Source organism: Danio aesculapii, chromosome 19, assembly GCF_903798145.1.
Source record: "Danio aesculapii chromosome 19, fDanAes4.1, whole genome shotgun sequence".
NCBI lineage: Eukaryota > Metazoa > Chordata > Actinopteri > Cypriniformes > Danionidae > Danio > Danio aesculapii.
In genome coordinates, this window is record NC_079453.1 from 10,423,149 (window position 1) to 10,449,318 (window position 26,170).

General features: G+C 38.8%; 1 protein-coding gene across 1 annotated transcript; it reads left to right on the plus strand.

Annotated features, from left to right (window-relative positions):
• Nucleotides 1–1,125: 1,125 nt before the first annotated feature.
• On the plus strand, nucleotides 1,126–23,497 carry efna1a (ephrin-A1a). The gene is made up of 5 exons (XM_056480001.1): nucleotides 1,126–1,400; nucleotides 16,964–17,259; nucleotides 18,006–18,071; nucleotides 18,154–18,237; nucleotides 20,209–23,497. Exons 1-5 carry the CDS (start codon nucleotides 1,303–1,305, stop codon nucleotides 20,331–20,333), a joined length of 669 nt encoding a protein of 222 aa, XP_056335976.1. The 5' UTR covers nucleotides 1,126–1,302; the 3' UTR covers nucleotides 20,334–23,497.
• The last annotated feature ends 2,673 nt before the right edge of the window (nucleotides 23,498–26,170 follow it).

Consider the following 26,170-nt stretch of genomic DNA (forward strand, 5'->3'; position numbering starts at 1 on the left):
CGCTGTAAAAAAATATGATCAGTTAGTCCCTACAACATGTTTTTAGGTCATTGTAACTATTTAAACTAAGTTAATCATGTTCTAACTTAATTTTATAGGTTACCCAAGCTGTTATAAATCTGTTTAACATAATGTAAGTTGGGCGACGCAGTGGCACATTAGGCAGTGCTGTCGCCTCACAGCAAGAAGGTCGCTGGTTCGAGCCTCAGGTGGGTCAGTTGGCATTTCTGTGTGGAGTTTGCATATTCTCCCCATATTTACATGGGTTTTTCCGGGTGCTCCAGTTTCCCCAAGTCCAAAGACATGTGGTACAGGTGAATTGGCTAAGCTAAAATGGGTGTTTCCCAGTGATGGGTTGCAGCTGGAAGGGCATCCGCTGCATAAAACATATGCTGGATAAGTTGCCGGTTCATTCCACGGTGGCGACCCCAGATTAATAAAGGGGCTAAGCCGAAAAGAAAATGAATGAATGAATGAATAATATAATAATAATATAAGTTCAATGGACTCATAAGTTTAATTTAATACAGTTTAAAAATTTAAGGCAACCAGGATTTTTTTACAGTGTATATGTGATATGTAATACAATAATTTGGTTTCATGTGGGAGCTTATCAATTGTAGCCTATTCAGTGGATTAAATATCAGTTGAATAGGAGATCAAATACAGTCAGACCAAATTGGTTTGACCAAAGACTAGTCTAACTTGCATTTCGAGTATGTGTGAAAGTGTTAATGGCTTGTTTTTATCCGAACTGTTGATTGGGAAGATGAAAGCATGTATGCCCTATGTGTTAAAAAGCCCTTACGAACTATTAACACTTATCCAGTCAGACTGAATGTCTGGGGTTGAATCGATACAAAACGTTTATTTTTTTCCATATCATATTATGTTCCATAACGCTGTCGAAATTCTAAGAACACTTTGTCACAGTCTAATCGAAAAACATGTTAACAATCGATTTCCAACCTCAGACTGAGCTACAGTATCTGTAGAGGGCGATCGACTGCCTCTCCTTCATAAAGAAGGAAGCCTGTGTTCTGATTGGCTGCAAGGCGTGGCTTGTGCGGAGGCGTTTCCACAAAACCAAACTGCGATGCGCAGAAAGTTTCATTCAGTACTGACTAGATAGATAATAGACTCGGATCTCTTGATTTATTGTTTGCGTTTGCAGAGCCGAGTCGCTACAAACCGCATATTAACTAACTTGAAAGTAGTTTGCATCCACTGCACAGAGATTTAGAGGAAACTTTACCAGTTGCTGGTTATTTTCTTCATTTTGGATTGATTCACAGGTCTATAATGGATCTGGTGTGGCTTTTACACATTGCAGCGAGTATCTGCGCTGTGTTCGCCTCAGCTGAGAGACACACTGTTTTCTGGAATAGTACCAACTCTAAGTAAGTACATGTCATTTGTACCACATTTTCTTTTGCAGTGCATTTCATATTGTAATTTTGCTTTAATATGTTATAATTACTCTGATAGGACGGCTAATAATTTTATTTTTTACTTCTACTTATATATATATTTGCAAATTACAATGTTATTTGTTAACATATCATATAATGTTAACATAACACATAATATCTATGTGTGATTATTAATTTGCATCGTAATTTTGTTTTAATGGTCAGTGCATTTGGTAGGTCCACCAGAGTTGGAGTCTCGTGTTTGTTTACACTGTGGAAGCATTTTGACGTTGCAGTGTTACATCTTTACCTGTAACAGATTACATAATCCACGCACTCTTATTCGCGTCATAATCTGTCTACTACCAGTCACCTGAATATGTCGTGTGTGTGTTTTTTTACATTTGTGCATGTGATCAAAAAATAAGCTTCTTTGGAGAACTGATTTGCTGGGTGTGTGCTGTCTACGTTCTTCTACAACACACCTTAACAAGAATAAGTGTAGGCTAACAGCAAACAGAAGTATAGACGTGACTATATATATATATATATATATATATATATATATATATATATATATATATATATATATATATATATATATATATATATATAACTAGTTAAGCTATATACATTCACAGTTGTATAGTACATTCACCATAGATTAGGCTATGCATTTGGTCAATTATTTGGTTGATTATTTCCGACTGAATTGGAAATGAAGAGGAAACTCACAGGAATGTTTTGTTTTTTGACGCACAAGTCGGTAAGGTGTTGAAATAGGTGCTGAGTGACTTTTCCGATGACAGATAAACGCAAAGCAGATGACTGAAGCTCGGACTGCTAAACTCAAATTGCCGATACAAGTCAGACGCGAGTGAATCAATTTAGATTTTTATAGTGATTCTGTTGAACCGACTCAGCGAGTGTTTTGCGATGAGAACGTTGTTTCAGCGTAATAATGTATGACGTAGTCTGTCAAAATACTATCTAATTACGTTTTTAGTAGCCTATTTAGCATTTAATTAACATGTAGTTAAGTTTAAGTTGGCAAATTACATAAATTCATATTACATTTATATAAATAAAGAGACTAAGCTGAAAATGAATGAATGAATTCATCCATATATCTGAAAATGAAATGTCTTTCCTAAAATGTGTTTAATATTAAATGATTTTGGTAGAGAAGACTCTTTACCAAGAAGATGTAAATAGAGTTATTTTCCTGTTAAAAATTGCCCTGAAATGTTATTTTTAATGCTGAAATAAAATAGTTTCCAAAACTCCAAAAGTTTTACTCTAAACCCGCAAAATAAACCAAAGCCATAAATGTAAACAAGTTATCAGTTTGAGGTTGATTTGGCAGTATTTATCCACATGTTAAACCAAAAACAAAATATAAATTTTATCACATGAATCTCTTCTGGAGTATGAGCGGTGAGCTCTTGAGTTTGAACTGGTTCATTGAAATAAACATTGAATGAAAATTGAATTTGTTCAGATGAATCAAATTTCCTAAAGCTAAAGGCTGGCAAATAAATTGCAGGGTCATGCTGAATTACCGTAATGATTTTATCATCTTTAAACAGTTGGTGTTAATATTCCAATAGCCCAAAGGCAGTGAGATTGAATTAGTCATACAGAGAAACCCTGATAACAGACAGAAAGCTGGAAAAAATAGGACATCTGCCCCTTCGTGCAGACATATTTACCCCATCCACTCTTCTTAGAACAACAAGCATTTGCTTTAGCAGATGTGATGATTACGTCAAAGTCCAAACAACAGTGATCATTTTATCGCCTGCGTAATCCACATACGTACTATTTTTATTCCCCGTCTTAATCTTGCCCTCTTTCTATGTGATCTAATCCCATTTTCATTGAAATTCTAGATGGGCTGGGCTAGAGGAGATGCTTCATTTCCCCCTTTTTTTCATTCTGCTTTTTTTCTGCAGCTCTTTCTTAATTTCTTCCTGCATATTTTATTTTCATTTCATTCTATAAATGAAAAACCGTCCAAGAAAAATACTATCGTGATTGCTTTTCTATGCGTTCATGTGTCTGACGCACATGGTCAACAGTGTGTGCATGTATGCAGATGTGTGTATATGTCTTAGGGGAAGGTTGACTCCAGAGTCGACAGACCATTGCAGCTGAACTTGTTTTTTTTTTCTGCTTGAGAGGTGAAGTTAGCTCGTGTAGTGTGCATGATTGAATTTGTTGGTGCGTGTTCTCGTTGTGCTTGCAGCTGCTTGCTGAAACCCTGCTGTTGTAGTGTTGCTCGCAGTCAATAGTTGATCAAGTGGAAGGTGTGTTTTTCTGTGTTTCTGAGCTGATTAAGGAGTGTCTTGGTGAGCAGTAATTCAGCACTTGACTGACTCACTCGTATATTTATTAACCAAACTTCCTCTTTTAAATTCTCTGTGCTCTCCTGTAGAGTTGTTTTCTCTGTTTAGCCTTTTCAGTGATTATTTAACATTATTCATTAGAATTAATCTAACGAATAGTTCACCCAACGTTAAAAATGTTTTTACTCACTGAAAGCAACAGAAGGCAGTACACTATTATCATATTAGTAAGTGTCATAAAAGAGCTCCAGATGACTATATTCCAAGATTTCAAGAAGTCACATGACTGAGTCATTAATCATTGAATATCTACCCTGGCTTTCTTTGACATGATCATAAAAGTTTATGAGATGCAGTTGAAGCTCAATTTATGATTGAATTAATTGTTTTTAAGCCAACTCTTTTTAATAAATCAGTTAATTCAATGCTGAAATCTGAATTTTGTGGATTTTTGTGTAGAAATTGTCTGGAAAATGGTTTTGTGTGATGTATTTTTACTATATTAGCAACTCCTACACCATAAGACATGGACTGGTATATGATTCTGATTAGATGATAATCTTGGATAAAAAATATTTCAGTTTCACTGTATCACTGCTCTAAAATATGTTCATTTTAAATGTCTGGGTAAAAACAACAAATTTTTTCCCCTTTGAACACAATATGTTTTAATTTGGGCAAACATTTATAACATTTATAACATTTGGCTTTCTCTAACATGTTCATAAAAGTTTATGAGATGTGGTTAAAGCTCAATTCTTTATTGAATAATTGTTTATAAGCCAATTCTTTTCAATAAATCAGTTGACTCGATGCTGAAAACTGAATTTTGTGGATTTTTGTGAAGAAATGGTGTGGTAATAACACAATTGGTTCCACACAATCAATTTGTGTTGGGACAACTTGAAGGAATTAACCTATTATAAGTTAACTTATTAGTTTTGACAAATATAAGTGGATTGAACATAAAAACAATTAAGCTGTGCCAAAAATAAAAACTCAAGAATTGTGTTGTTTCAGCACATTTTATGTTGTTTGAACAAAATGCAAAACTCATTTTTGAGTGAATGTCATATTTTTGGTTATCAACATTTAAAAAATTGCTGTTTGTCACTCAAGCTGCTGCATGACTTTGGAATATTGGAATATCTCTATAATTTTGTGGGATTTTTAATTTTTTAATTTTTTTAATCTCAACTCCATTTTTTTGTATTTGTACTATATTAGCAACTACTACACCATATGGTATACATGTATGATTCTGATGGTATGATAACCTTGGATAAAATCATCACGGTTTTACAGTATTGTGATCACTGCTCTAAAATCTGTTCGTTTTAAATGTCTGGGTAAAAAAAACTAAATCTTTCTTCCCATTTTGAACACAATATATTTTATTTTAGAGAAATGTTTAAAATATGTTGGAACAGTAAACATGTGAGGCTAGATAATTTAAAGGAATCACTAGCTATGTTTCCATCCACCTATTTTTATGTGCATTTTGGATATAAAAAATAGCCAAGATAAGCATACATTTTGAAAATGTGCATAAAAAAACGTATGCGCATAACTGAGTAGGACAAAACTTTTTATTCGATAAGAAAAGATGTGCAAAAACTACAATGGAAACACTTTTACCGAACAAATTCCAGTGTGCACATTAAAAAAGTCATGTGATTTTGTTATAAGAGATCATGTGACTATAAAAATGTGTGTGAATGGACAAATCAGCAGACGGAGCACATTGTAAAACATCTGAAATAATGTTTTGGTCATTCTAAAACGCCTTAACCGTTTTAGTATTTATGTTATTATATTGTTTATTACCTCCAGAACTGTCAAGAGCGTCTGTGCTCTGCGTCTAACGCCTTCAAACACCACCCCTCGTTCATTGCGTGTCAGCATTGGCTTCTGAGGCGCAAGTCATTTATTAAATAAGGAAAAGATTCACGCAGCTTCTCTTACCTCAGCAAGTTCAGTTTTTACCGATGACATTTGGCGCCAGTTAATCAGGAAGTGATTCTCTTTGACTCGTTGGATGGAAACGCTGCTTTTTACTCGCATATCTTTTGTGCAATAATCCAGTTAATTCGTATTTTCGGATGGAAACATAGCTATTGACTTCTGTCTTCCTAGTTTCAAAAACACAGATTTTTTTACAATTTAAAATGGCATCTTTGGATATCTTTTCTGCTGGAGATACTGTTGTCCTAAAAAACAAAACAAAAAAATTATAAAAAATAAACATTAAAAATCTTACATATACTGTAGGAACTGTATAACAGAAAATGTTGTCGATTTTAAAACCTTGAGTTTTCCAAACCGCCGTAAACCATAAAAGCGGTTATCGTCTCATGCTATACACCATTCACGATATCTCCTATGTCCACGTAAAAAGAAAACACGGTTTTTGTTTTCGCAATAAGAGTAACTAATAATTTAGTTTGTTGAAGTAATCTTTTAATCTCGCTCATGGATGCTAAACCTTTTTCAGTAATAGCTTTTGTTGTTTAATGAGCACTCAAAGGCTTATAGAGATTTCTTCTCTTTCTTCTGTCTTTCTTTTTCTCTTTCCTTATCCTCTCTCTCCTACCTGTCCTTCCCAAACCTCCCTCCCTTTCCCCTGGCTGCGTGCCCCGTACCGCATGGTTAACTGGCACAAAGTTCAACCTCTCCTCTGCTCCTTTTTCTTTAACTCTTTCCCTCAATCAGTCCGCTGAATCCAAATACCATCAGTACCCCCCAAAAAAACTCTCTGACCTCCTCACATTTTTTTTATCTTCCGCTTGTCCACCATCACCCCATTGTGTTACTGTTTCACCCTGTATAAAGGCCTTTTACATGGTTTAATTCAGCCAGAAATGGGGGCTTTCTTGGGTCTTCTACCCAAAATGCCCCATTCACTGGTGTTTTTTTCCAGCGAACGGAGCTCTTTTTTTTTTTGCTCGTGGGGTTTTGCCAGCTAAGTGCTTTTTTGTTATACGTTCCAGCCAAATTAGCGCGCTCCCACCGCAGATCTGCAGTGGAACAAAACCAGGGGCTAGTGTGACCAATTGTGGGCCAGAGTTCGCCGCCGAAATGAAGTGGCATTCATGCCGGGGTGTCTGTCACAGTGCGCGTCTGTAAATGTGCGGAGACGAGAAGTGGAGATAGAAACCGGTGATAAAGTGCCATTTTGCTTTTGTCTCCGCGTCACTTAGCATTAAACTCATCAGATCCGTGTGTGTGCGTGGTAGATTGACAGTGAGAGAGTGAGTGATGAAGTGCCATTCATTCGCTGTAGCCTGTCACTCTCTATGGTGGTCTTCAAATAGGGAGGCCGGTACTCGAGCCCACCTCTCTCCTGATCTTCTGTCTGGCTTCTCCCTCGTTCCCTCTACCTTTTATCTCAGCCATACACGCCAGCGCTTTTCATCCTTTTATTCAGTTCCTGTCCTTATTTCCTTTCCCTGTGTGAAAGAAGGAAGAAAAAGGAGGTGTTGAATTTTTTCTCCTCCCTTTGCTTTTCTTTATCGGTTTTGGCAGCCATAACCACCAGAGCCTGTCTCGCTCTGCTTTTCTCCTCCCTTTCACCTTCTTCATGCCTATTCTGTCCATTCCCTGACTCTGAATACTGGCTGTATGCGCAGAATTCAGATGGCCGTCATTCACAAACCTCCACAGATTCCCGCCCATTGCGTATTTGTTTTCCAAGCTAGTTTAAAGGGTTAGTTCACCTTAAAAAATGTATTATTTAGTCACACTTATGTCATTCTAAACCACAATGGGGTTTTTTTTCATCTCTAAAACACAAACAAATAGCATAGTTGAGTTTCTGTTTACCATTTTTGACATGCTAGGTCGATTTTTCTGATGAATCATCTGTTGAACTGCATCCCAATCATCACAAATACTGCAGAAGACCTATTGGAACCCACATTAACTAAGATTCTCACAGAAATCAGTCAAGTTTGCTGAAGGAAAAATCATGGTTTGGGGTTACATTGAGTATGGGGGCATATGTGGATGGCCACATTAATAACCTGAGCCATCAAGACGTTTGTCAGCAGGACAGCGCTGCTTCTTATACTTCAGCCTCCACATCAAAGTTCCTGCAAGTAAAGAAGGTCAAGGTGCTCCAGCATTGGCCAGCCCACTCACCAGACATGAACATTATTGAGCATGTCTGGGATAAGATGAAGGAGGAGGCGTTGAAGATTAATCTAAAGAATCTTGATGAACTCTGGGAGTCCTGCAAGAACACTTTCTTTGCCATTCCAGATGACTTTATTAATAAGTTATTTGAGTCATTGCAAAGATGTAAGGATGCAATCCTCCAAGCTCATGGGAGTCATACACAATATTAATTTATTTTCCACTGCACCATGACTTTATATTCTATGCTGTACATTATTTCTGTTAAGTGACAAGACTTCTGTCTAAGCAAAGTCAGACCTTACTGTCCTAATTAATTAATTAAAAATCAAGGCATTATCCTATTTTATTTTGATAAAATAAGCGTAATCTAGAGGCATTTGTCTCTTATATAAGCCACTTCTGATACCAAATGATCAACTAGAAGTCATGCTATTATTTGTTATTCCTAAAACTTGAATAAGCGACAAGACTTTTGTCAGGTAGAGTATATATGTACATCAGTATGTTATTTTGATTGTGTTGAAATAAAATCAAATTTCGTCTGGCTACTTTTTAGGGCTAAAATCCATAACATACAGCATTTGCATACGTTTTATGGACTTTTTGGATGGGCACAGTTTGGACTTTCAATGGAATGACAGAAATATCCTGTATTTTACTGAAAGTCTCTTGTATTTCATTGAAAGAAGAAAAAACATATCACATTTATGGATTGGACTTCAATCACATTAAAAAAGTCTTATAGATTTGAAGGAACATGAATGTCATTTTGTGAGAACTATCTCTTTAAAACTTGTAAAAGCATTCCATGTAAGTAACGTCCTCCATTCCTTCTCCATATTGCTCTTAATCTGTCATCTTATAAATTGAATCTGTCTTCTTATCATTGATTACTACTCCATGAAAGTCTTCTCCAATTAATTCCTACATACAAGTCCTCATTGGCCACGTGTTTTGTTGATGTAATTACTTGTATAACATGCAAATGATGTGATATTTGTCAAATCTTGAGACGAGTGCAGCGAGTGCTCAAAGGTTTAGAAGACGACCTTTCCCTTATTAAGCATGAGTTTCCCGGCCAAAATCAAATTTCATCTGGCTACTTTTTAGTGCTAAAATCTATAACATTCAGCATTTGCATACATTTTATGGACTTTTTGGATGGGCACGGTTTTGGACTTTCAATGGAATGACAGAAATCTCTTGTATTTCATTGAACGTTGGTGTTTGGAGGAAGAAAAAACATACCACATTCATGGATTGGACTTCATCCTCATCTAATAAAAAAGTCTTATGGATTTGAAAGAACATGAATGAGATTTTGTGAGAACTATCACTTTAAAACTTGTAAAAGCATTCCATGTAAGTAACGTCCTCCATTTCCTCTTTGTTTTGCTTCTTATAATCTTATAAATTGAATCTGCCTTCGTATCATTGATTACTGACCCATGAAAGTCTTCTCCAATTAACTCCTACATACAAGTCCTCATTGGCCACAAGTTCTTTTGTTGATGTAATTACTTGTATAACATGCAAATGATGTGATATTTGTCAAATCTTGAGACGAGTGCAGCGAGTGCTCAAAGGTTGAGGAGACGGCCTTTTCCCTCGTTAAGCATGAGTTTCCTGGCCAAATGTTTTCCCGGGAAAATGGCACATCCTGCGCGTACAATAAACAATACCTTTCTCACACACTCGCGCACGCAAGCGGCCCGCTTCTTACACAAGTCTTAGATACAAACTTCCTTGTACGCATGAATACTCTTGTGATTTACTAATCACACGAGTTGAGGGGCTTGAGAAAGTGATAGTTTAGTGTACAGCTCAATATCGAGAAAGCACATGACTATATGTCTGTTTTGCTCTTATTTTTGCTCTTATTACAATCTGGCACGCTTTACTGTGAAGAAGAGTCGTTTGTTTCACCTGTAGTAAATGCTGTTATCTTTATGTTTGATCATAGAGCTGCCGTCAAAGTCTTTTAACTCCCTCAGAATTCCCAGAATTGTTCTTCCTTCTCACGGTCATTCCTCCCTCTTACCTTACTCCTGAACGTCTTTGATTCATTCTTCCTGTTTAAGAACACATATCCAGCCGAATGTCTTTTTTACAGTGTATTTGACAGCATTTCACAGTAGTGCACTAAGTATTTGACAGGAACATGCTGTTAAGGTAATATGAGGGTATTTGAATGTTTGTTGTCTTAGGATCTTGTTACAATCTCAAACCCCATGCGGTTTTTGTCTCCACACTCTTGTTGTTTGTACTGTTCTTGAATGGAATGGTTTTTGAGATGAAGGTCCATTCCCACGACGCATTGCATGTATTTTATGGCATGGTGTGAGAGGCCACGCCCCCTGTAGAATGGCTAATGCCTGAACAATGCTAGGAACTCCATTTTCACTGCAATATGAGTACTACTCATTCCTGTCCCACTGAGTACCACCGTGTTTGTATTTAGTTGTGTCATTTATTGATCTATGAGAGGATATCAGTGCCTATTACTACAGTTGACCAGTATAGAATGACAAGTATCTTGAAGGGGCGGGAAATGGCAGATACTAGATAGGATTTGATTGGTCAGAAGATTTGATAAGATTTGGAACAAATCGTTGATCCATTTAGGTGGAAGTGACAAACTACAAGCTTTGGATGTTTGTATCTTTAACATGTGAATTTTGTCACTGTTTTTGGAGCACACCAGTTTATAGATATCCTTAAGAATAACCTACTACTTTTTTTCTCAATTCACAGGACCTTTAAAGACACCATATAAGTTTGGAAATGCAACTATGGTTATGATTGGTTTAAAAGTATACAGTAGGTGGGCATATATTATTTTTTAAATCTCCCACTGTAATCTTGGAATTAATCTAGATTAAAATAGCTCATTTGAATTCTGTCGAAGGCATTCAGAATATGTGTGCTACCCAAATAATGACTAAATGTAAGTCTTTGAGAATGGGTCTCTCAAGCCAGGTGGCGCATTAGACCAGGGGCTCATGTCCTGTTTCCAAAATGCATTACAAACTGCTTGAGAAACTGTTCTACTATGATAATTGGTGATGAAAATAAATTATGTTCAATAAGATGTACTTGTCTTTACTAACTGTTTATTCAGTTAATCATGAATTTTGAACTGTAGGCCGACATGAGCTCCAAACAGCGATTTTTGATGACCTTAATCTGACTATGTCATAACTGAACTAAACAGAAATGGAATTAAGATGTGGAGTATGCATATATTAGTGGCATTATTGAAGTAAACACAGCAATCAAACTATTACCTTCATGTAGGACTTTTCGCCATATTTTCTGACAAGATCGACACACGCGGCTGTCAAGGACCTTGCAACACACACACACACACACACATCGTGAAATGCGGAAGATTTTTTCTTTCCATTCAGTGTGCGTTATTAAATTCCATAACACTTTCTCCAGTCCTTACTCCTTATTTGCGTCTAATACCCCAGTTTGTCACGGGGGCATGAATGAAATGTTCATGAGAAAAAATGAAACTGCCGGACTGCAGTTAAAGTCACCGAAAATTACAGGAAACTCTTACAAGAAAGCACGTCATGTAAACATCTTAATTATATTATTGTCTATTAAGGCAAATAACTAGATTACAGATGTCCATGTAAGCGTAGTCAGTAGTGTCTTCGAAGTAAGTGAAAGATCCAGAAGGGCATCCTACTGATTTGATTTAGAAGGGCACTTTTTTGTCAGACCGCTCACCAGTTTTCTTTCAAAGCACCCGGTCTATTTTATTTGTATATGTTTTACTCAAACGCATAAACTCTACAGGTGCCTGATAGTTAGATGCGTAGCTAACATTAATCAGATTCACTCTAGTGAACTGCATCCATGTTAGCACGTCACGTTTGATATGGTAATTTCACAGAAGAAATACACACAGGTTCGAAGACTCGTTCTCGCCACCTACAGTGCAATTCGGCCAGGTATACATCCGCGCTAAAATATCAAGGTGAAAGTCATTGTAGCTTGCATAGAATAGACCCAGCTCCCAACCCAACTTTGAGAATAGATTAATGGCGATATTTTGTTATCGCCCGGTAAGAGTCTCGCATCAACACAGCATGTTATTGCCAATAACGGACCACCACTATTTTAAAGATAGTGTAACAATTTTTTCTGTGAATTTAAAGGCACACAAAACATTTTTAGTAGATCTTTATCACACCCCACTGAGCCATTTCTTCACAAAAGATGGAAAAGTTCAATCATTTGAGAAAGCCAATCTGACAACTTGATCAATGATGCCGGGAGACAAAAGTTTGAGGGATTTAAAGGGAACGAAAAAAGATTGATGAGGAAAAGATGTATGTAAACATGATGGATTGAAAAAGCCCTGGTGTGGAATATTGTCTCAAATGGAGGAACTGGTCAGATTTGGTTTCCATGGCAATCCCAAAGGGTCAGAGTTAGTGTCCACAGACATAGGTCACTAACCAAAATACCTCAAATTCCAGCAAACTGGTCTCTGATAGGTTGAGAATGCCTGGGGGCGGGGTCAGAGGGAGAATGAATGGGGGATCAAACAGGCTTATTGAGCGCTGAGAGATGAACCGAGTGAGTGGACAGAGATGGATGGATAGAAGAAAACATGAAAGAGCAAGACTGGTCCGAGTTGGGGCGAGGACAAGCACAAGGGCTGCCCAATCGAGTGTATCAAAGGAGTCTCTGCTTTTTTTTTTTCTTCACATTCTTAATCTCTCTTCCACCTGCACAGTACAAAGCAGGGTGTTTTTTGCTAAAATATAGACAAAATCTTTCCAAACCAATTTCTTTTTTTTTTTTTTGTTCATCCATCGGCCTCTTTCTATCTCCTGCAAGCCTTTGTTGCATTTCCAACCCGAACCACTCCACTGTAACGCTCCAACTGTGTTTCTGAACAATAAAAGAGCTCGCTATGGGCCCCTCATCTTACTCTCTCTTTCTGCTTGCATTAAACTGAATGAGGCCCCTGGCCCCTCAGCAACCTAGTCCGGGTAATCCCGGAGCACAGAGCACCCGATGATCCTGCCACACTGCATTCCGAACCAGTCACCCGGAACAACAGCGCTTGCATTAGCACTGAATTAAAACGACAGAGGTTTCAGAGGCTAATGACATAGTCATTTCAGTCAGCGAACGCAGGTGTGTGGGCAAAAAGTGATGGATGGATATTTGAACAGATCCCGGGTCAGAATTTCATTAATTACTGTTTAGACTGTAGTATCAGGTGGTGAAAGCTACAAAAGATCACAGATCGAATGACAGAGATGTCGGCGGGCCCATTGTCAGAGTGTGTGTGTGTATGTGGGTGGGTGTTTAAATACCCTTCTCTTTTAAACAGGTGAATGTGGAAAGAATGTTAACTTGTGCGTTTTCTAGACTATTACCCAACTTCCCTCAATCTCTGTGTGTGTGTGAGTGTGCACTGCTGACTCCGAGTATTTCCTCAACCTCTCGCCCCCCTACTGATCATCCCCCCTTTCCCTGAGCTCCAGCATTCCAGTGAGTGATAGAGTGTTGAAATGAGAGAGCGAGAGGGAGGAGAGACCGACTGATAGACAGACTTAGAGGGGGTTAAAAAGAACAACAACAACTAAACTTTGAACTAAAGATTAAAAGATCTGAGATTAACCCTACAGTTGCCCATTTGGCACTGATGCGGGTCTATCAACTGTGCGCATTCCACTGATATTTACCGGAAAATGAGTCTAGGATAGAAAATTTTAGCTACTCAGGTTTGACGGTAAGTGTGGACGTGACTCACAAGCACCCGCATTCATCTGCCAGGTCTCAGCATTCATTAATCAAACACATTCATTCTGTTTTTCAGTCTGTAGAAGTAGATGATGGTGAGAGTAGATAGATTTTTTTAGCATTTGTTTGGATTTTAAGTGTTTGTTCTTTGTATGGATGAACATATATAATTTGTATTGTTAATTCTTAGTGTAAACTAATTCTGGGGGATTTATGTGCATAGATTTGGCAACATTATTATTTGTAATATTAAAACTCAGATGAAAAAAAAAAACATTTAACATTGTCTCTTTGTTTTGACTTTTAAACCCCAGAAACAAAACCATAAGACAGAACACAAGACATGTAGAATATAGGTTAAGATACAGATACTCAAGATGAAGTTTAGCTTAGTATGTGAAATGAATGACGCTTGAATGAGCAAATAGCATTACTGTATGAATAAAGGCATTGATAAAGTAACTGTAGCGCTTGAAAGGACACTGGCGTGGGGAGTACCCGCTGACCCCTGCATTGAGACGGAGTCCATCCCCCACTGCTTTCTCCCATCCATCCCACTGACTCCCAGCCCCCAGGGGCTGAGGGGGGGAGCAGCATAATTGCCCCCCTCTGGGACCACTTTAATTCCAGTCTTTGTGTTTTAATTGCCCCCCCTCCCGACCCCCTTTTGATGAACACATTGGGGCCATACCACAAACAGATTTTAATCAGGGCTTTAACGGGGTGTGTGTGTGTGCTGCTGTGCCAGATGACTGCTCACGAGCATCTGGTGACAGCAGTTCAAGAATGTGAGACATGTAAATTATTATTGGTGGTGAGGTAAATCTGCTTCATTCATCAAACAAAGATGCATCGGTGTGTGACTGCCATCAGAGGCCACCAGAGAATTGAAGTGTGTGACTAGGAGTGCTAAGTTTGGCTTTGTGGAGCTGTGTGTGTTTGGGTCCGCAGTGAGTGAAAGCAGCAGGCCAATTAAAAGGTTTGTGTGTGTAAGACTAGAAGTGGTCTGGAGCCAGATCGTCTGTCCTTAGACCAAGAGTCCCCCCCCCTCATCAACAAACAAGAAAAAGAGAGAGCAGGAGAGACTGCAGACTTTGATCATAGCGCAGACGTGTGGATGTTGTCACACGCCGACAGAAACACCCACTCCCGAGTATAAAATAATGCTACTGCCATTTCCGCCAGACAGGGAGGAAAGCTGAAATTCTCCAGAAATTAGGAGGATTCCAGTTAGTGTCTGTGTGAACCCTTAAGAGGTTTACGATCCAGGATTTCAGCATCAACCGAATATTTATTATTATGATAGCAAAATCTGTAATTCTTCTGAAGAGCATGTAAGCGGTGATTGGCTGTGCAAGACCAGGGTGTTTCTATGTGGTTGCAATGGGGGTTCTAGTGGTTTTTTACTCAGTAGCTCAAGTCCACCAGTCTTTGACATTTTAGCTGATGAAAACATACCGCTATTTACGTTTCTGGAGAACGCGAATTATTTAGCCAGGAGTAGGTATGGCTGCATTTTGTCTTTTAAACGAATGTTCCTTTTTGCACTTACCAGTTGACCGCCTACCTTCCTGTGGACGGTTTTACCGATGTAACCAGTTTGTCCAGTAGCTCGCCATGTATGTCGAACTTGAGACGCAGAGAGGAGTTCACAACGATGACAGGGTTCGAGTCTGGTGAGGAACGGTTCCAGAAAGCGGGTCAAACACAAACAGAATCCAAAAAATCTAATTTGTAAATAACAGGGTGAGAATGTGATCAAATTTGAAAACGTGGTAAAAATCAGGCAAGGGCATTTCTTTTTCTGGATTTCTTTTTAAAATTGTCAGTTGGGTTTAGGGAAGTGGGTAAGTGGGTAAATCTGTGCTTTTGAAAACACTATTGGTTGGGTTCAAGGAAGGAGGAGGATGGGTTAGTCAGTCAGTCATTCGCCTCTGGCGGATTCACGAAAACAAAAAATGCGAAAAAGCATTACTCCTGGGATATATTGGTAATCTCCAGGAATGTATATAGAGGTACGTTTTCCAAATGAACCTGGGTTAGATACATCCAATGATGCCATCTAGTCTAATGATTAATCAGTCTTGTTCAGTAGTGTATCACGACATAAAAACATTTACAACGCTTTTTGCAACTTTTGTTTCATTCAGATTGTTAGGCCGTCCAAGCATTTTCAAACATCACAAATACTATTACACCTTTTATAGACTGCAAAAACTGTAGACTACGCAATAGAAAGACACTTTTGAAAGTGCAAGAATTTAACCTAATCACCATCCAAAAAGTCGTACCTGGGGAGCCTACATTAGATTTTCTAATTTGGCTGATATCGAACTCATAATGCGAATGTGTGAACCTGAGCTGAGCTCCGAAGCAAACATATGGAAGTTAAAGTGGCATCCGATGATGGATGGTTGAATAAATAAACCAGGGCATTCTTTCTACCTCTGGCGTTCTTCTATCAGTGGGCTGCACATAAACAGAGATAGCAAACTGCCAGAGGAGCTAGAGGAGCAGAACCAAGAATGAAGCAAATGCAGAAAGCGGAGAGGAGCAGACAGGCAGACTGTCTCCGTCGCCTCCCTCCATGTGTCAAATGAAAGGGAGAAGTGTGGCGTAGACAGGGTGTGTATGACTCCGTCAGCCCGAGTGCGTGTGTTTATCTGTAATGAATGAGTAAGGGAGTGTTGACGAAATACAGATTTATTTCTCTCTTTGCGTTTGTGTGTGTTTCAGCAGATAGTCAATAGTCATCACTTGCTGATGCAACTTGACAGATTACTAATGCCTTTGCACAAATAAGACTGTCCTCATGAGGCAAGGAAGATCAATATGGTGCACACATTCACGCCAAGACGAACATGTTCCTGCCATTTCCACCAGCTCTGACCTATTCTCTGAGTACGGACCGCGTGCGGTACAATCAATGGACTGATGTTTAGAATAATCTATATTCATGCATCTGTCTGCGAAGAAATCAACATACTCATCTGTCTTTCCATTGTTCACAATTTTTTGTCTTGTCTTCCTTGCCGCCATCCCTTTGTGATTTGCCGTCTGGTCGTCTTTGAGATGCTATTGTAGATCAATGCGAGGGCAATTGAAAATGTGATTGCATCAGGTTTGGCATTCAAGTCAGTCGCTCTGTGAAAGTTCTCTAAATGCAGAATTCTCACCTCTGAGAGTGACATCGCTGGAGTTATTCTTGTTTTTTTTTTGCTTTTTGGGTTGTTTTGTCGATCTCTAATGTTAGATGAGCTCGGCTAACGTATATCATTTACTTTTTTTCAGGTTCAGATGGGATGACTATGCGGTTGAGGTACGCCTCAATGACTACCTGGATATCGTCTGCCCTCACTATCCACTAGGCGAAGTGCCATCCCAGGACGCAGAGCGATACGTGCTCTACATGGTGGAACGTGAAGACTACGACACCTGTCGACCACAATCCTATGACCAAATGCGTTGGGAATGTGGCCACCCTTTCGCTCCTCATGCTCCCGAAAAGTTCTCTGAGAAGTTCCAGCGCTTCACACCATTCACCCTGGGAAAGGAGTTTCGACAGGGCGAGAGCTACTACTACATCTGTGAGTTACACTTAAGCTTTGAATGTAACATTTATGGCGGATCGTTTTGTAGGGGTAGAGATGCTTTTGAACTTTCCAAAAACCAGTTATAGATTTATTGTCCCACAAACCATACGCTGAATGCTAAGTCTGTGAGTCATATTCGAGCCCTCCTTTAGCACCACAGTAATGAATACATTTCAATTCCTGCTATGCGCTGCTAAACTGGCAGCAAAACCGCTACGTGTCTTTTTGGCAACCCCGCAGGTTATCCTTGGGGAGTTTGGGCAGTAGGAAACACAAGAAGCCCAATTCAGGCTGGAATATGGAGGTCTAGAATTAACAATGGTGAAATGTGAAGACCCAATTTAGACCATTCCCATAAAGCATGTGCATTGTTAAAACATTGTGCAGTTAAACGAGGAGTGTTTTCATTGATAAAAATGCAGAGGATCCATGTTGACAGGGAATACAGACAATTTTACAGACAGCTTTTTTCAATGGATTTGTATCTCCGACACAGTGTAAGCTCTTGCACATAGGCGCCTTAAGAATTAGAGTACAATTCTGCCACTGTAATAAAAGAGATCACACACGGGTCACAGGTCCAGATGGCCGCTAAGGAGAATTGGCTTAGCCACTACACGTCTAACACTATTAGCCTCCTTTGTAATTAACCTGTCTGCTACCCATTAACTTATTTACCTTCCTACATTATCCTTTTATGTTCCTCCGTCCTGACGGGCCTTCTTTTTTTTGCCCTACAGCCAAACCACTGCACCATCACGGACAGGAATGCCTGAGACTCAGAGTGGACGTTATTGCCAATGATGGTGAGTAGGTGAACTGACAGATTTTAAAAATGCACATGCTTTGCATTTCAAGCTGATTCACTGCTATTTTTATGGCTTTCAGGTTCTCAAGAAGCAAGGGTTGGGACAGGAACTAAAGTGGGTACTGGGGGAGGAGCTCACACACCATCTAATCGGTTACCAGCAGGTACGGTCACACTCAGTTCATTCCATTTAATAGCCTATTCAATTATACCCAGATTAAAAAGGATAGTTCTGAGGGACAAATCTACAAATCCTGTTTTCATTTACTCACCCTTTACTTGTTTTAAACCAGGGGTCCATTTTTTGTATGGAGATTACTAATTTAGCTGGATTTGGTTACTGACGATTTGATTCAGGATCGTTTTGTTTTTTCAAAACTCATCTGTCATAGCAACAGGTCTGGTAGCTCAAATCTGCTCGGGAGGAGGCTTATTTCTTATAAACAGGATTAGATTGGGTCATTTCAAGCAAAAGTATTTCTGAAAGTATCTACCAACAGGTGATATTCTACTGAAAATATATAAATAAAACTGTTATGTAATCATCTCCTCGAAATAAATCTTGAGGCTGGTCCTTCCCTAGGGATTCAAAGAGAACATTTATGGCCTTTTTAGATACAAACATGCACAATTTAAAGGTACAGACCCAGCTTTAGTACAATTTCTGTGATAATAGACATGGCCAGTATTTCTGTGTTTTTAAAGGAATAATAACTTATGGGAGTCATACGCACGTTTTAACAGCTAATATGCCTGTGATTTGATGCTTCGCAAAAGTTGCAGACACCTTTACTATAAAGGTTTTTTTGATGCAGAATTAACCTAAACAGCCAGTTATGCTTTATACCACATGATTAAGAAACTTAAATAGACTTATAATTAAAGAAAATCCACTCTAAAAGTAAAACTAAATATCATTACACTGCTGTGCCGTCACCCATTCTTAGCATTGCTGATTGTTTAAACTTGTTTGAAGAATCAAATTAGCAAGAGATCAATTGTCAAGACTAAACGATTCAGGATCTGCCAAATCATCTTACATCGTTTAAGCGAGGTACGAAGAATGAACCCCTATTTGACTTTGACTGTTTGACACAAAAGAAAATATTTTAAAGAAAGCTGGAAACCTGAAACCATTAACTTCCATAGAATGAGTTTTTTCTAGCATGAAAGTCCATAGCTATGTTTCCATCCTCAAATGTTTTAAGCGATAGTCCAGTTTTGCAAATAAATTGAATTTGCGTCTTTGGATGGAAGCATATGCAACTCCACCAGTCCTACACCACCCAACCCGCTCCAAGCTGGGCTCAAACTGGCAACTGTCCACATGGGAGTCGGTTGCTCTAATAAGGAGGCTAAAGATTATGGCCTCTAGCGTCTGTTGCTAGAGCACCTTTTTAAAAGTCAGAGAAGTGAGGTTTACCCGCACAGCACTTCACTAGCTGGCCTCCGCTACATTCAACCCCCTAAACTTAACTCCCATCTGTGTCACAGCACTAGTTTAACCCCACCAGTCCTACACCACCCAACCCGCTCCAAGCTGGGATCCAACTGGTGACTTTCCGCATGGGAGTTGGTTGCTCTAACAAGGAGGCTAAAGACCATGTCCTCTGGCGTCAGTCAATAGAGCACCTTTTAGAGGACAGAGGAGTGAGGTTTACCTGCACAGCACTTCACTAGCTGGCCTCAGCTACACTAAACCCCCTAAACCTCACTCCCATCTGAGTGACGGCACCAATGACTTTCTACACGGAAGTCAGTTGGTCTAACAAGGAGGCTAAAGTCCATGGCCTCTAGTCCCTGTCGCCAGAGCACCTTTTAGAGGTCAGAGGAGTGAGGTTTACCTACATAGCACTTCACTAGCTGGCCTCTGCTATACATAGCTAATGGTTATAGGTTTTCAGCTATCTTTTTTAGTGTTTACCAAAATAAAGAAATAAACAAAGGTTTGGAACCACTTAAGGTTGAGTAAATGGTGTGTAAATTTTCATTTTTGCGTGAATTATCCCTTTAAGTACATACAATAGGACTACTTGCAAGCCAAGCACTCAGACATATGCACCTGCATTTCTGGAATTATCTTTGTGCATCTGCAACATCTAAATCTTTCATATCTGTTATTTCCCCCACTACAGATGATCCTGTTGTGGCTCTTCCCGAAGTGCAGAAAAGCACGCGGACGAACTCTGCCATTTCATTAGCATCCTGGACTGTTCTTACAACATTACTCCCTCTTTTATTATTGCTGCTCTTACAGTAGGATTGGAACATTGGACTTATAAGACTGTAAGGACATTGGCCTGTGTTGAAGAGCACAGCGGTAGCTCTTTGCCTCCCGGTGCTGGTCATCGGGAGAAGCGAACAAGAAGTTGAATCTCACGCCGCCGGCACCGGTGCTGAATTGAAAAACTGGAATGAAGAGAGCTTTGAACTTTCGGACACTTCTAATGAAACAAAAACGAGACGTCAGTATTTTTCTGGAAATTTTGTCCACGCAAAAGGAGTTTTTTCTTCCTTTTACATGTTTTTTAATATATATAAGCATCCGACTACACACAACCTGGATAAGAACGAACTCAAACCAACAGTGATGAGGAATTTGAATTAGCATGTACTTCAAATATGGACAGCCTCTCAAAATGAAGGGACACAAGCCAAGAATGAGCCAAAGAGCTTCTCACAGAGAAGTCCAACACTCCAATTTTTCATTCTTTTCTCATGTTTCCTCAAAATAACTGAGTTTCGTTTTTACATATTAATTTATGTAGCATCTAATCAATGGATCTTATTCTCACTTTCTGTTGATTTTACATGACTGTGTGCTGTACCTCGATTTAACCCTGGAAATACAGCACAGAACACACACTCACCCAATTTCCACTGAAACGGTGCTGATTCAGATTTGGCAGCATATTGGAGGAAAACAAGGGTCATCCGATACTGTTTACCAAACCCACTGACACACTTCCTTTCAGAAATGCTGTGTTGTTTTTGTACATGCATTGTTTAAAGAATTAGTAAGTTATTAGATTTACTGCAGAACAAAATACTGTATATATAGTGAGCAACAAAGTTTACCGTGTGTGTATGTGTGTGTGTTTGAAAGAGAGAGAGAGAGTCTGCAGATGAAAGACAAGAGGAAAAGCTCAAGAGCGTGTGTGTTAGCAGAGGAACTGTGATGGTCTGACCTGAGATCAGCATTTAAACTGCCAAGCACAATCATTGAGAAGCACACAATCACAATATAAAACACTAGAGGACAACTGGAAGGCAACATGAGGGATTTGTTGTAACACAGGCTCATTGTGAAAACGTACCCCTGTATACATTTCTGGAGAGCGGGGTGGTATTGGGTGGTATGACGGTGCTGATGGCTTCTGTTTCTCTTCGTGCTACCAGCTGACCACTTACCTCCATTGTTACTCGATTGCCCAGGGGCTTGGCGTGTACGTCGGCAGACTTCAGAAGCAGAGAGGAATTGACCGCAATGACAGGATTCGAGTCCGGTGAAAAACCATTCCAGAAAGCAGATCATACTAAAACAAAAGACAAAACATAAAATAAACAAGTAAATAACAGGGTGAGAACGTGGTAAGAAATGTGGGAAAAATCAGGTGGCCATGAGGGCTTTTCTTTTTCTGGGTTGCTTTTGAAAAGCAACCCATCGGTTGGATTTAGGAAAGGGGGTGATCAGGTCAATCAGTGCTTTTAAAAACACTATCAGTTGGGTATAGGGAAGGGGGTGGGTGGTGGTTATCGATAGGTCGGTCAGTCGACAGCGGCCTCTGGTGGATTTACAAGAGAACAGCAGGCACAAATGGCACTCGCCAGACAAATTTGAGATCTGAAAAAGCCTAAACAGCGACCTCTGGTGGATTAGCAAAAGCAAAAACTGCAAAAAAGCGAAGCTCGTGGAACGAATTTCATGATCTCCCTGAAATTTTTATAGTGGTACGTATCAATAATGAGCCTGGGTTGGATTTATTCCTACATTTGCGTTTATCTAATGTGTTCTCTGGGCAGAAGGAAAAAGTCAATTGAACACGTATGACAATTTCCTTTATTCAATATGAGCACAGAAAACTCCTATAAGGTAAATCAAGAAAATAATCATCTAATTTGTTTTGGTACCTGGGCAAATAATTTGAGCTTTTGTTATAATTTATGACTGGAATATATTTCTAAAATGAATATTGATTTAATCTCCAGTATCTAAATTGCTATTGCGTTAATTGCATTGCATTTTAAAAGCAGACCACATAAAATAGGCAACTAAGATATTCGAGACTGAATAAACATTTTTATTTTATGTAATATTTAATGAAAATGACAAAATCCAGTCATTGGCAGAATCTGAAAATAGATATATCAGTCTGATCTCATAAGAAATCATAAGTATTTTACGTTTTGTCAGTTTAGTTGCAAATCTAAACAGTTAGAATTCGTACGAGTTCAGTCTTACAAAAATTTAAAATTTTAAAAAGGAGGCGTGGCACCCAACCCCACCCCTAAATCCAACTGTCATTGGGTGATGAGTAAATCATATTAAATTGTAGGAATGAAATCGTACGAATTGATACGAATTAACCACTAAATCAAAAAGTTACGAATTGCCATGAGATAGCATTGGATATACAGTATATATACTCAAAAAGCCCAAATGCTGATCATTTCGGTTTGTCACATCAACATAAGTACCTATTTTGCTATATATATATATCACTTGGATCGGCTATTATGGGGAAACTGGAGCAGATTTACACTTTGAGAAAGAAACACATATTTATAACGCTAATCAGCTAAAGCACTATGAACAAAACTCCACAAACACTGATTCTGACATGATGTAGCGGTTTAAGCTCAACTCGTGGCAGTTGTTTGTACGCACGTCATGCTTTTGCCAAGTACGATGCGATCCTGGATTAATATGTTGATCCTGGAACATCATTTTTGATCAAAAATGTAATACACACCAATTCCCTACCCCTAAACCCAACCATAGCTGTACATTATTCCCAAAATCAGAGGGGAATAACACTTGGATAACAATCATGTAGTGCATAACCCTACCTGTAAGTTTAAACTTAACATGATTGGTAAACGTATCCCTTAATTCTGATTGGAATGTTGTTACAAGATCAACATAGATGTTAATTCAGCAACATGTCCTACTTGGTGAAATCATGTTGGCGTGTTCGCACGACTGACGCAGCTCTTTACGACTAACGTTAGTTCACTCCAACTTCTGTTCTTTTTGTTTTTGATTTTTGTTCTTTTATTTTGTACATGTATTGTGTAAATTGTATAATATGTATATAAAGAGTATTATATAAAAAAGAGACCTTTGATAATAAAAAAGTAAATAAAAAAACAAACAGTTAATGTGAAGATTCTTATGTGAAAATAAAAGATATTTTTGGAAAATGCTATTGTCGCCTACATTGTGTTTTGTTTTTCGAAGATATGTGTGAAGCCATTTCCTTTTCCTTAAAATTTTAAAACATGCTCTAGTAAAACTGTAAATAAATTTCTTAATCATTTTGGCTTGTACTAACAATGTTTCTTACTATAAACTGTATGGCTTACATCTTAATGTAAAATGAATATTTTCAACGTTCACAAAAAAAAAAAAAGAGTCTCTTTAAGGCAAGTCATTTCACTTGGCGGCCATCTTTGAAATGCTTCTTGATTTCCTATAGCACCTTTAAATGGTTATTGACAGAGGCCAGTTTAATGTCTTTGGGTTCGATGAGAAACAATCCTCAGATTGAAGAAGATTGAACCTGAAATGTATTAAGGTAGAGGCAAATTTTGGAAGATGTTTTCTTCAGCAGACTGTGGCCTTTGCATGGCAGACTGAATGCAAATGTTTATCAAAAACTCCTGATTCAACTAGATAAAATTCCTTCTAATTTGGAATGGTGAGGATAAAATTATTTTGGGGGTGAAATCAGGTGTCAGTCAGTAAACTGTTCTCTGTATTTTGATTCAACAAGTCCAAACTTCTCTCTAAACTCATTTAGAACAATGACAATTCCCAAGGCGAGCGAAATCACATATTGTCCCGTCTGTGTGTCAATAGGATGGAGTATTTTGTCTCTCAGGGTTTATGTTTCACTGGTGACAGGAAAAAGTCACAATGGTCGGAGGTTAGAGGCATCGGTTTGACCGTGTGTGTGTTTGAGAAGGATAACGCACAGGTGTGACTCTTCCCTTTGTATTCTGCCTGAAGTTGGGAGTTTGCCAGATGCTTAGTAAACACACACACACATCTACTCTGTTACTGCTCTCCATTTTAGATCATCTCATTCTCTTCATTTGTATGGGTTATTTTAATGCTTTGGTGACTGAGTAAGTCAAGCTTGAGGTATTAATAAATTTGTTTTAAAATTTAAAAAGATATATTAAAGTGCCCACATTATGCTAATTTTAAGGTTCATCATCTTCTAAACTAGGCTTGCATCCATCCAAGGTAAAAATATTCATTCCTTTATTCATTTTCCTTCGGCTTAGTCCCTTTATTCATCAGTGGTTGCCACAGTGGAATGAACCGCCAACTTATTTAGCATGTTTTACACAGCGGATGCCCTTCTAGCTGCAACCTATTAATGGGAAGCGTCCATACACCCTCATTCACTCACATACACAGCAGCCAATTTAGTTTATTCAGTTCACCTATGGTGTATGTCCAACACAATCTCACGGCAATTCGTAACTTTTTGATTTAGTGGCTAATTCGTACGAATTCATACAATCTAATTCGTACAATTTAGTACGATTTGCTCATCTCCCAATGACGCTTGGGTTTAGGGGTGGGGTTAGGTGCCACGCCTCCTTTTTAAAATCGTACAATTTCATACGACTGAACTCGTACGATTTCGTACGAATTAGCCACTAAACTGACAAAACGTAAAATACTTACGTTTTCTCGTGAGATCAGGCTGGCATGTCTTTGGACTGTGGGGGAAACTGGAGCAACCGGATGAAACCCATGCCTGCACAGTGAGAACATGCAAACTCCACACAGAAATCCCAACTGACCCAGCCGCGACTCAAACCAGCAGCTTTCTTGCTGTGAGGCAACAGTGCTAACCACACATTTGTACTTTTTAGGTATTAATTAGTGTGTAGTAAACATGTGGTTATATAAATGTGTATATGATCAAAAATGGTTCAAGAGTTCACACTTACATATTTCTTAATGCTATTAGCAGGTTTTGACATGCTGTCCTGGGAGAGAACCCTGAGCTCAGAGATAATTGAGCCCAGGGCTCCTGCCTGGTCATTTAGCATATTTGAGGGTCCAAGATCAGGTAGTTTTCGACAGCTCCCCCTGGTACAGGAGGGAAAGAGGGAGATGGAGTGAATGGGGGGATTCTTCAAAAATGAAGATTAGGGAAGTAAGATAAAATTGGCTTTTTATTGTAGCTTTGGATTAATCTGATTGGTTTATCGATGATTGCTTAAGAGAAACCAGCCGCGATCAATTATATCACATGCTCCTCTCGAAGAACTTCACTTAAAATGGCTACTTTTACTTTAAGAAATTATGGTTTATTTCCCCAAGATAATATTCATTTTTGATGCTCAACGTGCAAATTGACACACAAAAAAAAGACCTGAGTTTTATCTTTATATGGTTGATTGATATATTGCAAAGATTAGCCAGGTTTACTTATTTGGTTACATATTTTTTTCATCTTAACCCTGTCCTCTTTCTTTCACTTATTTTTGTCTCAATATTTCTCAGTGTTTCTCTTTGTTTCTTTCAGCCTCAGCTCTTCGTTTACCTTCCCTATAAAGCTCAGTGTTTTTCTCTCTGTCTGTGTCTCTGTCTCCTTCACTATTGTTTCTCCCTTCCTCCTGCTCATCTCCAGAGGCCTTCTTTTCTTTTTTTCTTCCTTTTTTTTATGACTGTGACCGTAAAAGCAGCTGTCCCACTGCAGACGGGTTTCGCAGCTCACACCCTGACCGTGTGTTTTCAGAGCTTTGACCCTGCGACTGTAAATCAGGCCTTCTCTTCACCGTTTGACCCGCTCTCAAGAGTTTAAGGAGTTTAAAGGCAAGGAGTAGCACTTCACTGGAGGACTTTTGCTT